General features: G+C 50.3%; 1 protein-coding gene across 2 annotated transcripts in view; it reads left to right on the forward strand.

Annotated features, from left to right (window-relative positions):
- Positions 1–12,458, forward strand: part of LOC135553203 (SH2B adapter protein 2-like) — a 47,488-nt gene that overhangs the window by 9,609 nt on the left and 25,421 nt on the right. For both annotated transcript variants that reach the window (XM_064985373.1, XM_064985374.1), the window contains exon 2: positions 7,909–8,860. In XM_064985373.1, coding sequence (XP_064841445.1) covers positions 7,940–8,860 — 921 coding nt within the window. In that variant the 5' untranslated portion in view covers positions 7,909–7,939. The remainder of the gene's footprint in view (positions 1–7,908; positions 8,861–12,458) is intronic.

Genomic DNA, 12,458 nt, shown 5'->3' on the forward strand with positions numbered 1-12,458 from the left:
CTGCTAGCTTGTTTAGCCCCAAGCCTACTAACGGCTAGCTTGTTAGCATCGGCCTGCTAACTGTCTGAATAGCCGTGTCCCCAGTCAGCCCAACCACTCACTGGACCCATATGTTCACTTGGCTATGCATGCCTCTCTCTAATATCAATATGCCTCGTCCATTACTGTCCTGGTTAGTGATTACTGTCTTATTTTACTGTAGAGCCTTTAGCCCTGCTCAATATGCCTTGGGGTGGCAGGGTAGCCCAGTGGTTAGAGCGTTGGACTAGTAACCGAAAGGTTGCAAGTTCAAATCCCGAGCTGACAAGGCTGTCATTGAAAATAAGAATTTGTTCTTAACCGACTTGCCTCGTTAAATAAAGGTAAAATAAAAAACCAACCATGTTGTTCCACCTTCTACATATGCGATGACATCACCTGGTTTAAACGTCTCTAGAGACTATATCTCTCTCATCATTACTCAATGCCTAGGTTTACCTCCAATGTACTCACATCCTACCTTACCTTATGTATCTATGCTATCGTGCCCAGAAACCTGCTCTGTTCCGAACGTGCCAGACGGCCAGTTCTTATAGCATTTAGCCGTACCCTTATCCTACTTCTCCTCTGTTCCTCTGGTGACGTGGAGGTTAATCCAGGTCCTGCAGTGCCTTGCTCCACTCCCACCCCCAGGTGCTCTCATTTGTTGACTTCTGTAACCGTAAAAGCCTTGGATTCATGAATGTTAACATTGGAAGCCTATTCCCTAAGTTTGTTTTACTCACTGCTTTAGCACACTCTGCCAACCCATTTGTCTTAGCCGTGTCTAAATCCTGGCTTAGGAAAACCACCAAAAACCCTGATGTCTCCATGGCTAACTATAACATTTTCCGCCAAGATAGAACTGCCAAGGGGGCGGTGTTGCAATCTACTGCAAAGATGTTCTGTATTACTATCCAAGTCTGTACCCAAACAATTTGAGCTTCTACTTCTAAAAATGCACCTTTCCAGAAACAAGTCTCTCACTGTTGCCGCTTGCTATAGACCTCCCTCTGCCCCCAGCTATGCCCTCGATACCATATGTGAATTGATTGCCCCCCATCTATCTTCTGAGCTCGTGCTGGTGACTAGGTGACCTAAACTGGGACATGCTTAACACCCCGGCCATTCTACAATCTAAACTTGATGCCCTCAATCTCACACAAATTATCAATGAACCTACCAGGTACAACCCCAAATCTGTAAACACGTGCACCCTCATAGATGTCATCCTAACTAACTCGCCCTCCAAATACACCTCTGCTGTTTTCAATCAAGATCTCAGCGATCATTGCCTGCATCCGTAATGGATCTGCGACCAAACAACCACCCCTCATCACTGTCAAATGCTCCCTAAAACACTTCTGCGAGCGGGCCTTTCTAATCGACCTGGCTGGGGTATCCTGGAATGACATTGACCTCATCCCGTCAGTAGATGATGCCTGGCTATTCTTTAAAAGTGCCTTCCTCACCGTCTTAAATATACATGCCCCATTCAAAAAATGTAGAACTAGGAATAGATATAGTCCTTGGTTCACTCCAGACCTGTCTGCCCTTGAGCAGCACAAAAACATCCTGTGGCGTTCTGCATTAGCATCAAATAGCCCCCCGCGATATGCAACTTTTCAGGGAAGTTAGGAACAAATATACACAGGCAGTTAGGAAAGCGAAGGCTAGCCTTTTCAAACAGAAATTTGCATCCTGTAGTACTAACTCAAATCAAATCACAATTTATCTGTCACATACACATGGTTAGCAGATGTTAATGCGAGTGTAGCGAAATGCTTGTGCTTCTAGTTCCGACAGTGCAGTAATAACCTACAAGTAATCTAGCTAACAATTCCACAACTACTACCTTATACACACAAGTGTAAAGGGATAAAGAATATGTACATAAAGATATATGAATGCCGTTCTGTACCATCACTCAGAGGCAAGATGCAGTAGATGGTACAGAGTACAGTATATACATATGAGATGAGTAATGTAGGGTATGTAAACAAAGTGGCATAGTTTAATGATACATGTATTACATAAAGATGGCAAGATGCAGCAGTTTAAATGAGTACAGTATTTACATATACATATGAGATGAGTAATGGAGGGTATATAAACATTATATTAAGTGGCATTGTTTAAAGTGGCTAGTGATACATTTTCCCATCTATTCCTTTATTAAAGTGGCTGGAGTTGAGTCAGTATGTTGGCAGCATGTTAGTGGTGGCTGTTGGCCTTGAGATAGAAGCTGTTTTTCAGTCTCTCGGTCCCTGCTTTCAAATCAAATCAAATGTTATTTGTCAAATACACATGGTTAGCAGATGTTAATGCAAGTGTAGTGAAATGCTTGTGCTTCTAGTTCCGACAATGCAGTAATAACCAACAAGTAATCTAACTAACAATTCCCAAACTAATTTCTTATACACAGTGTAAGGAGATAAAGAATATGTACATAAAGATATGAATGAGTGATGGTGCAGAGCAGCATTGGCAAGATACAGTAGATGGTATCGAGTACAGTATATACATATGAGATGAGTATGTAAACAAAGTGGCATAGTTAAAGTGGCTAGTGATACATGTATTACATAAGGATGCAGTCGATGATATAGAGTACAGTATATACGTATACATATGAGATGAATAATGTAGGGTATGTAAACATTATATTAGGTAGCATTGTTTAAAGTGGATAGTGATATATTTTACATCAATTCCCATTATTAAAGTGGCTGGAGTTGAGTCAGTGTGTTGGCAGCAGCCACTCAATGTTAGTGGTGGCTGTTTAACAGTCTGATGGCCTTGAGATAGGAGCTGTTACTTCCTCAGTGGTAGGGAGGCGAGAGGCTCAGAGGCTGCCCTTGTTTGGGTGTAGGGCGTTCTGGAGTAGGCAAGCACCATGGTCTTGTAAATGGCACACGGCAGGAGGCTGCCAGCCAGGCAGGGGAGCCCAGCCAACAGAGTTCAGTATCTCGGTCCCAGCTTTGATGCACCTGTACTGACCTCGCCTTCTGGATGATAGCGGGGTGAACAGGCAGTGGCTCGGGTGGTTGTTGTCCTTGATGATCTTTATGGCCTTCCTGTAACATCGGGTGGTGTAGGTGTCCTGGAGGGCAGGTAGTTTGCCCCCGGTGATGCGTTGTGCAGACCTCACTACCCTCTGGAGAGCCTTACGGTTGTGGGCGGAGCAGTTGCCGTACCAGGCGGTGATACAGCCCGCCAGGATGCTCTTGATTGTGCATCTGTAGAAGTTTGTGAGTGCTTTTGGTGACAAGCCGAATTTCTTCAGCCTCCTGAGGTTGAAGAGTAGTGCGCTGCTGCGCCTTCTTCACGATGCTGTCTGTGTGAGTGGACCAATTCAGTTTGTCTGTGATTGTGTATGCCGAGGAACTTAAAACTTACTACCCTCTCCACTACTGTTCCATCGATGTGGATAGGGGGTGTTCCCTCTGCTGTTTCCTGAAGTCAAGGCATCAAGCTCATTGATGAACTCTCGAGGGAACCTGGAGGGCAAAATGATAAGGATGTTAAGCTTGAAAGGGCTGGTACAATCATCTCCTTAGTTTTGTTGACGTTGAGTGTGAGGTCATTGTCCTGACACCACACTCCGAGGGCCCTCACCTCCTCCCTGTAGGCCGTCTCGTCGTTGTTGGTAATCAAGCCTACCACTGTTGTGTCGTCCACAAACTTGATGATTGAGTTGGAGGCGTGCATGGCCGCGCAGTCGTGGGTGAACAGGGAGTACAGGAGAGGGCTCAGAACGCACCCTTGTGGGGCCCCAGTGTTGAGGATCAGCGGGGTGGAGATGTTGTTGCCTACCCTCACCACCTGGGGGCGGCCCGTCAGGAAGTCCAGTACCCAGTTGGACAGGGCGGGGTCGAGACCCAGGGTATCGAGCTTGATGACGAGCTTGGAGGGTACTATAGTGTTAAATGCCGAGCTGTAGTCGATGAACAGCATTCTCACATAGGTATTCCTCTTGTCCAGATGGGTTAGGGCAGTGTGCAGTGTGGTTGAGATTGCGTCGTCTGTGGACCTATTTGGGCGGTAAGCAAATTGGAGTGGGTCTAGGGTGTCAGGTAGGGTGGAGGTGATATGGTCCTTGACTAGTCTCTCAAAGCACTTCATGATGACGGAAGTGAGTGCTACGGGCGGTAGTCGTTTAGCTCAGTTACCTTAGCTTTCTTGGGAACAGGAACAATGGTGGCCCTCTTGAAGCATGTGGGAACAGCAGACTGGGATAGGGATTGATTGAATATGTCCGTAAACACACCAGCCAGCTGGTCTGCGCATGCTCTGAGGGCGCGGCTGGGGATGCCGTCTGGGCCTGCAGCCTTGCGAGGGTTAACACGTTTAAATGTTTTACTCACCTCGGCTGCAGTGAAGGAGAGACTGCATGTTTTCGTTGCAGGCTGTGTCAGTGGCACTGTATTGTCCTCAAAGCGGGCAAAAAAGTTATTTAGTCTGCCTGGGAGCAAGACATCCTGTTCCGTGACTGGGCTGGATTTCTTCTTGTAGTCCGTGATTGACTGTAGACCCTGCCACATACCTCTTGTGTCTGAGCCGTTGAATTGAGATTCTACTTTGTCTCTATATTGACGCTTAGCTTGTTTGATAGCCTTGCGGAGGGAATAGCTGCACTGTTTTTATTCAGTCATGTTACCAGTCACCTTGCCCTGATTAAAAGCAACACTAGTGGTAACCACTAGGCTACCACTAGGCTACACTGCCGCTAGGCTACACTGCCGCCCCAATTGGAGAATCCAGTGGGCTCTGGTAGTCTTTTAATAGTTGTTTCTAAGATTTGTATTTCATCATGTATATGTTTTTGCTCTTTGTTCTTTGTAATAGAGCCAAAAAGATTGAAGAAGTGGTTTATCCATACATCTCCATTTTGGATAAAAAACTGTGTTTGTTTAGTGTTGTCCAATTTTCCCGGAAGTGGTTCGAGACTATGGATTCTTCAATTACATTGTGCTGATTTCTGGCTGGGATTCATCTGAGGGAAGACTGGAGACATTGATGCAATGCCGATCATTCCTGCTGTATTTCCTCTGGTAGAGGATCCAGAGTTGAGAGAGGCGAGGGATTTCACTGAACATGAACCTGTCTTCTGATTTTATCCTCTCCTCCTTCCTCCCTCCTATCCTCTCCTCCTTCCTCCCCCCTCCTCCTTCCTCCCCCCTCCTCCTTCCTCCCCCTATCCTTTGTTCCCTCCTTCCTTCCTCCCTCCTTCCTTCCTCCCTCCTATCCTCTCCTCCTTCCTCCCCCTATCTTACCCTTCCCTCCACAAACTCTAGATATACAAGTCTTTACATGTTGAAAGAAGGTGGTAGATGGAAGCTCCCTCTCTCAGCTGTATGTACTGGGGGGTTTCTCTCTCAGTTGTATGTACTGGGGGGTTTCTCCCTCTGCTGTATGTACTGGGGGGTTTCTCCCTCTGCTGTATGTACTGGGGGGTTTCTCCCTCTGCTATATGTACTGGGGGGTTTCTCTCTCAGCTGTATGTACTGGGGGGTTTCTCTCTCAGCTGTATGTACTGGGGGGTTTCTCTCTCAGCTGTATGTACTGGGGGGGTTCTCTCTCAGCTGTATGTACTGGGGGTTTCTCCCTCTGCTGTATGTACTGGGGGGTTTCTCTCTCAGCTGTATGTACTGGGGGGTTTCTCTCTCTGCTGTATGTACTGGGGGGTTTCTCCCTCTGCTGTATGTACTGGGGGGTTTCTCTCTCAGCTGTATGTACTGGGGGGTTTCTCTCTCAGCTGTATGTACTGGGGGGGTTCTCTCTCAGCTGTATGTACTGGGGGTTTCTCCCTCTGCTGTATGTACTGGGGGGTTTCTCCCTCTGCTGTATGTACTGGGGGGTTTCTCCCTCTGCTGTATGTACTGGGGGGTTTCTCTCTCAGCTGTATGTACTGGGGGGTTTCTCTCTCAGCTGTATGTACTGGGGGGTTTCTCCCTCTGCTGTATGTACTGGGGGGTTTCTCCCTCTGCTGTATGTACTGGGGGGTTTCTCTCTCAGCTGTATGTACTGGGGGGTTTCTCTCTCAGCTGTATGTACTGGGGGGTTTCTCCCTCTGCTGTATGTACTGGGGGGTTTCTCTCTCAGCTGTATGTACTGGGGGTTTCTCTCTCAGCTGTATGTACTGGGGGGTTTCTCCTTATCCTTCCCCGGGCTCAGTCAGGGTCCTTCATGTGACCTGATTTTAATCCAGCTCAGTTGGTTCTTTACTGCAGGGCTTCAGAGTGGAGAGAAGCTGGGGGGGGGGCTAGCAATGGGGAGCAGGAGTACTGGGGGAGAAATGAGATGGAGAAGGGGGAGAGAGCGAGAGCGTTTGTGTGTGATCTGATGTGGTTTGGCACAGCCTGGGCCTGGCAAGGCAGGGAGTGAAGGGATAGGGTTGAGTCATACATCCAGTGAGGCAGAGAGAGATGGGGGTAGGGGGGGTGAGAGATGGGGGTGAGAGATGATGGGGGGTGAGGGATGAGCGTGAGAGAGATGGGGGGGTGAGAGAGATGGGGGAGGTGGTGAGATGGATGAGAGGGAGAGAGGGGGTCGAGATGGATGAGAGGGAGAGATGGGGGGTGAGATGGATGAGAGGGAGAGATGGGGGCAGAGATGGATGAGGAGCGGGAGAGATGGATGAGAGGGAGAGAGATGGGGGTGAGATGGATGAGATAGATGGGGGGGAGTGAAGGGATGGGATGAAAGTGAGAGAGATGGGGGGGGGGGTGGGTGAGAGAGATGGGGGAGGTGGTGAGATGGATGAGAGGGAGAGGGGGGGTGAGATGGATGAGAGGAAGAGAGATGGGGGTGAGATGGATGAGATAGATGGGGGGTGAGAGGGATGAGGGAGTGAGAGATTGGGGGGTGAGATGGATGAGAGCGAGAGATGGATGAGAGGGAGAGAGATGGGGGTGAGATGGATGAGATAGATGGGGGGGGTGAGAGGGATGAGAGTGAGAGATTGGGGGGGTGAGATGGATGAGAGCGAGAGAGATGGATGAGAGGGAGAGAGATGGGGGTGAGATGGATGAGATAGATGGGGGGGGGGGGGGTGAGAGGGATGAGAGTGAGAGATTGGGGGGGTGAGTATCTCCAGTAGGAGAGGAGGAACCAGGCGGTCTCTGTCACATTGATTTACAGGGATAACAACTAATGCAGGCTGCCTATAGACAAAGAGAAAAGAGGGAGGGAGAACTCACCGGTTTGAGTTTAGACATGTAGATTTCGAGCTGACAAACAGTTCATGTATTAAGTTTCTCTTGATTTAGATTGTATTTAATTATATTGTATCAGCGCTTTAGTCATGCTATCTGTAGAATTCCAAACCAAACACTGGTACAAAACAAGGATACAGATTTTTTATTTTTATTAGATGAACACAGCCGGATAAAAACTATTGAAAGGAAATGATTTCCTGCAGATTCCATCTGGCTCTAGTCACGTCCATGTCAATAACCTCTTAACAACATATGATGTCAGCTGGTATATGAGACTTGTGATTGATGTGTGTCGGTGTGGCAGGGCTGTGTGGAGAGATCGTTGTTCCACAGAGAGAGAAGGACTGGGCCTGTCGCCTCTATTTAGGGCAATGACACGCTCACGATCTCCCAGCCTCAGCAGTCTGTTTCATTCCCACATCTTCTGTTTTTCACACGGCAGGGTCTGTTGGCGCTGTCATGTGTATATGCTCGGCTGCACACATTCTCACTGTAATGTGTCTTTTTCCCTGCTATTGGTGACAGACACACGGTATGTTGGCACGCGCTCTCTCACCTCGCTCTCTCTCACCTCACACCTCTCTCTCTCTCACCTCACACCTGTCTCTCTCTCTCTCTCTCACCTCACACCTCTCTCTCTCCCTTCCTTTCCTTCTGTCATCTCTCTCAGCCTCTCGCAGGTGGGTTGGCATGGCCCAGTGATGAACAGTGCGGCAGTGCCCGGCAGCCCGGAGTTCTCCTCATGCCCGCTGCCCGACTGGCGAGAGTTCTGCGAGCTCCATGCCCGTGCCTCCGCCGCCGACTTTGCCCACAAGTTCCGCCGCTTCCTGACGGAGAACCCGTGCTACGACTCCCCGGGTGCTGACAGCAGCTTCTCGCAGCACTTCGCCAGACACTTCCTGGAGTGTTTCTCTGCTGCTGTCGCCCAGGCTAGGGACCACCAGGCCTCGCTCTTGCCAGGGGACGACGGCTCCAACGCTCCCCCCAAATACAGCATTGTTCCCTTCCTGGGGATCCAGGGCTGCCCTTTGCCCTACGGACACAACGACCTCTACCAGCGGCGTAAGGACGCCGGTGCCTCCAGCGAGTCCCTGGACAGTATGGACAGTGGAGGTTTAGGAGTAGAAGGGATAGGAGGAGGTAGTTCCTCCTCTATGGCCACCTCCCGCACCCCTCAGCCCGCCCACAAACCCTCTGCTCTGGGCCAGTCACGCAGCTCAGAGGACGTGTCAGTGGGACACCCCAAGGCCCGCTTCAAGAAGGGATTCTCTCTGAGGAACATGAGTCTGTGTGTGGTGGACGGGGTGAAGGAGATCTGGCACCGTCATGCCTCCCCTGAACCAGACCCCGTAGTGGGGTCCGGAGGGGTCAGACGGGTCAATGGAGGAGGGGAGCCAGGTGGGGACAGATGGTCCCAGAGACTGCGTCTTCCCAGGGGGTCTCAGGGGCACAAGGCTGAGCTGCTGGAGATCCAGAGAGAGGGGGCTCTGCGTTACATGGTAGCTGATGATACTAACTGTATAGGGGTGCCTCAGTGGCAGAAGTGTAGGTTGCTGCTGAGGAAGACCAGGAGGGACGAAGGGGGTGACAAGTTCCTGTTGGAGTTCTATGTGCCACCCAAGGTAGAGTTACAGTATATGGATGTGGACAAAAACACACACACACACACACACACACACACACACACACACACACACACACACACACACACACACACACACACACACACACACACACATACACATACACATACACACACACACGCACACACACTGTCATATTTGTCTATGCGGGCTTCACAGATCACTGGTTCTGACCTTAAGGTGAGAAAATATGACTGAAGCTGTTTAAATCTCTCTGCTCTCCCTTCATACCAGGGGGGCCAAGGATACGAGGGAGGGAGGAAGGGGAAGAGCTGGAGTGAGAGGGATGGCGGGGAGGGGGAGGGAGGGAGATGGAGGGATTTCTGAAGGACCTCAAATCAGGCAGCTTGTTAAGCAGCAGCCTCAGGGGAAACACACTCAGGAACACGTGGCTTTACGGGGAGAGACACAGTATGAGGATTTGATGTACTGAACCTTTATTGAAACAGGGAGTCACATTGAGATTCTAATGTGTTTTATAAGAGAGCCCTGTACACATGACAATAAAAACCGGAATATTAAAACATACCACACGCACCTGTATAAAACAATCAAATTCAGCACAGTAAAAATAATATCAAAGAAACATTTTAAAACAATCACATTCAACTAGATAGAGGTCCTCATAGAGTGGCACCGGCACATCTAACTGCAGCGAACTCTCCAGAATGTTCCACAAATTTGGGGTATAAAAACAAAATGCAGATTTTCCCAAATCTGTGGAGACTGGAGGAATCTCTACTGTTATCCATTCCTGTGAACGGGTTTGGTCATTTAATGATTTTTTACATTCATTATATATGTTATTATATAGAGAGAGTTTCTATAAACTGATTCAGTCACTGAGGTGGAAAAAGAGACCACTTGTTGTTGTGATCCAGGTGCCGATTGGCCACGAAGACACTGTTCCCCGAAGAGACGTACAAGTCCACGGCTCCACAGTGACTGCTTCACTACGGTTGTCTAATCAGGGCCCGTATCCACAAAGCCTCTTAGAGTAGGATCAGAGAACAGTGGTCAGGACGGAGAACAGTGGTCTGGACGGAGAACAGTGGTCAGAACGGAGAACAGAGAACAGGACGGAGAACAGTGGTCAGTACGGAGAACAGTGGTCAGGACGGAGAACAGTGGTCAGGACGGAGAACAGCGGTCAGTACGGAGAACAGTGGTCAGGACGGAGAACAGAGAACAGGACGGAGAACAGTGGTCAGTACGGAGAACAGTGGTCAGGACGGAGAACAGTGATCAGGACGGAGAACAGTGGTCAGGACGGAGAACAGGACGGAGAACAGTGGTCAGGACGGAGAACAGTGGTCAGGACGGAGAACAGTGGTCAGGACGGAGAACAGAGATCAGGACGGAGAACAGGACGGAGAACAGTGGTCAGGACGGAGAACAGTGGTCAGTACGGAGAACAGTGGTCAGGACGGAGAACAGAGATCAGGACGGAGAACAGAGATCAGGACGGAGAACAGGACGGAGAACAGTGATCAGGACGGAGAACAGGACGGAGAACAGTGGTCAGGACGGAGAACAGTGGTCAGTACGGAGAACAGTGGTCAGGACGGAGAACAGAGATCAGGACGGAGAACAGGACGGAGAACAGTGATCAGGACGGAGAACAGTGGTCAGGACGGAGAACAGTGGTCAGGACGGAGAACAGTGGTCAGGACGGAGAACAGTGATCAGGACGGAGAACAGTGATCAGGACGGAGAACAGTGATCAGGACGGAGAACAGTGATCAGGACGGAGAACAGTGGTCAGGACGGAGAACAGTGGTCAGGACGGAGAACAGTGGTCAGAACAGTGGTCAGGATGGAGAACAGTGATCAGGACGGAGAACAGTGATCAGGACGGAGAACAGTGGTCAGGACGGAGAACAGTGATCAGGACGGAGAACAGTGGTCAGGACGGAGAACAGAGATCAGGACGGAGAACAGTGGTCAGGACGGAGAACAGTGATCAGGACGGAGAACAGTGGTCAGGACGGAGAACAGAGATCAGGACGGAGAACAGTGATCAGGACGGAGAACAGTGGTCAGGACGGAGAACAGTGGTCAGGACGGAGAACAGTGGTCAGGACGGAGAACAGTGGTCAGGACGGAGAACAGTGGTCAGGACGGAGAACAGTGATCAGGACGGAGAACAGTGGTCAGGACGGAGAACAGTGATCAGGACGGAGAACAGTGGTCAGGACGGAGAACAGTGATCAGGACGGAGAACAGTGATCAGGACGGAGAACAGTGATCAGGACGGAGAACAGTGGTCAGGACGGAGAACAGTGGTCAGGACGGAGAACAGTGGTCAGGACGGAGAACAGTGGTCAGGACGGAGAACAGTGGTCAGGACGGAGAACAGTGGTCAGGACGGAGAACAGTGGTCAGGACGGAGAACAGTGGTCAGGACGGAGAACAGTGGTCAGGACGGAGAACAGTGGTCAGGACGGAGAACAGTGGTCAGGACGGAGAACAGGACGGAGAACAGTGGTCAGGACGGAGAACAGAGATCAGGACGGAGAACAGTGGTCAGGACGGAGAACAGTGGTCAGGACGGAGAACAGTGATCAGGACGGAGAACAGTGATCAGGACGGAGAACAGTGGTCAGGACGGAGAACAGTGATCAGGACGGAGAACAGTGGTCAGGACGGAGAACAGAGATCAGGACGGAGAACAGTGGTCAGGACGGAGAACAGTGGTCAGAACAGTGGTCAGGATGGAGAACAGTGATCAGGACGGAGAACAGTGATCAGGACAGAGAACAGTGATCAGGACGGAGAACAGTGGTCAGGACGGAGAACAGTGGTCAGGACGGAGAACAGTGGTCAGGACGGAGAACAGTGGTCAGGACGGAGAACAGTGGTCAGAACAGTGGTCAGGATGGAGAACAGTGATCAGGACGGAGAACAGTGATCAGGACGGAGAACAGTGGTCAGGACGGAGAACAGTGGTCAGGACGGAGAACAGTGATCAGGACGGAGAACAGTGATCAGGACGGAGAACAGAGATCAGGACGGAGAACAGTGGTCAGGATGGAGAACAGAGATCAGGACGGAGAACAGTGGTCAGGACGGAGAACAGTGATCAGGACGGAGAACAGTGATCAGGACGGAGAACAGTGATCAGGACGGAGAACAGAGATCAGGACAGAGAACAGTGATCAGGACGGAGAACAGTGATCAGGACGGAGAACAGTGATCAGGACGGAGAACAGTGGTCAGGACGGAGAACAGAGATCAGGACGGAGAACAGTGGTCTGGACGGTCAGGATGGAGAACAGTGATCAGGACGGAGAACAGTGGTCAGGACGGAGAACAGTGGTCAGGACGGAGAACAGTGGTCAGGACGGAGAACAGTGGTCAGGACGGAGAACAGTGGTCAGGACGGAGAACAGAGATCAGGACGGAGAACAGGACGGAGAACAGTGGTCAGGACGGAGAACAGTGGTCAGGACGGAGAACAGAGATCAGGACGGAGAACAGGACGGAGAACAGTGGTCAGGACGGAGAACAGTGGTCAGGACGGAGAACAGTGGTCAGGACGGAGAACAGGACGGAGAACAGTGGTCAGGACGGAGAA

The sequence above is a fragment of the Oncorhynchus masou genome, chromosome 13, assembly GCF_036934945.1.
Source record: "Oncorhynchus masou masou isolate Uvic2021 chromosome 13, UVic_Omas_1.1, whole genome shotgun sequence".
NCBI classification, from domain to species: Eukaryota; Metazoa; Chordata; class Actinopteri; order Salmoniformes; family Salmonidae; genus Oncorhynchus; species Oncorhynchus masou.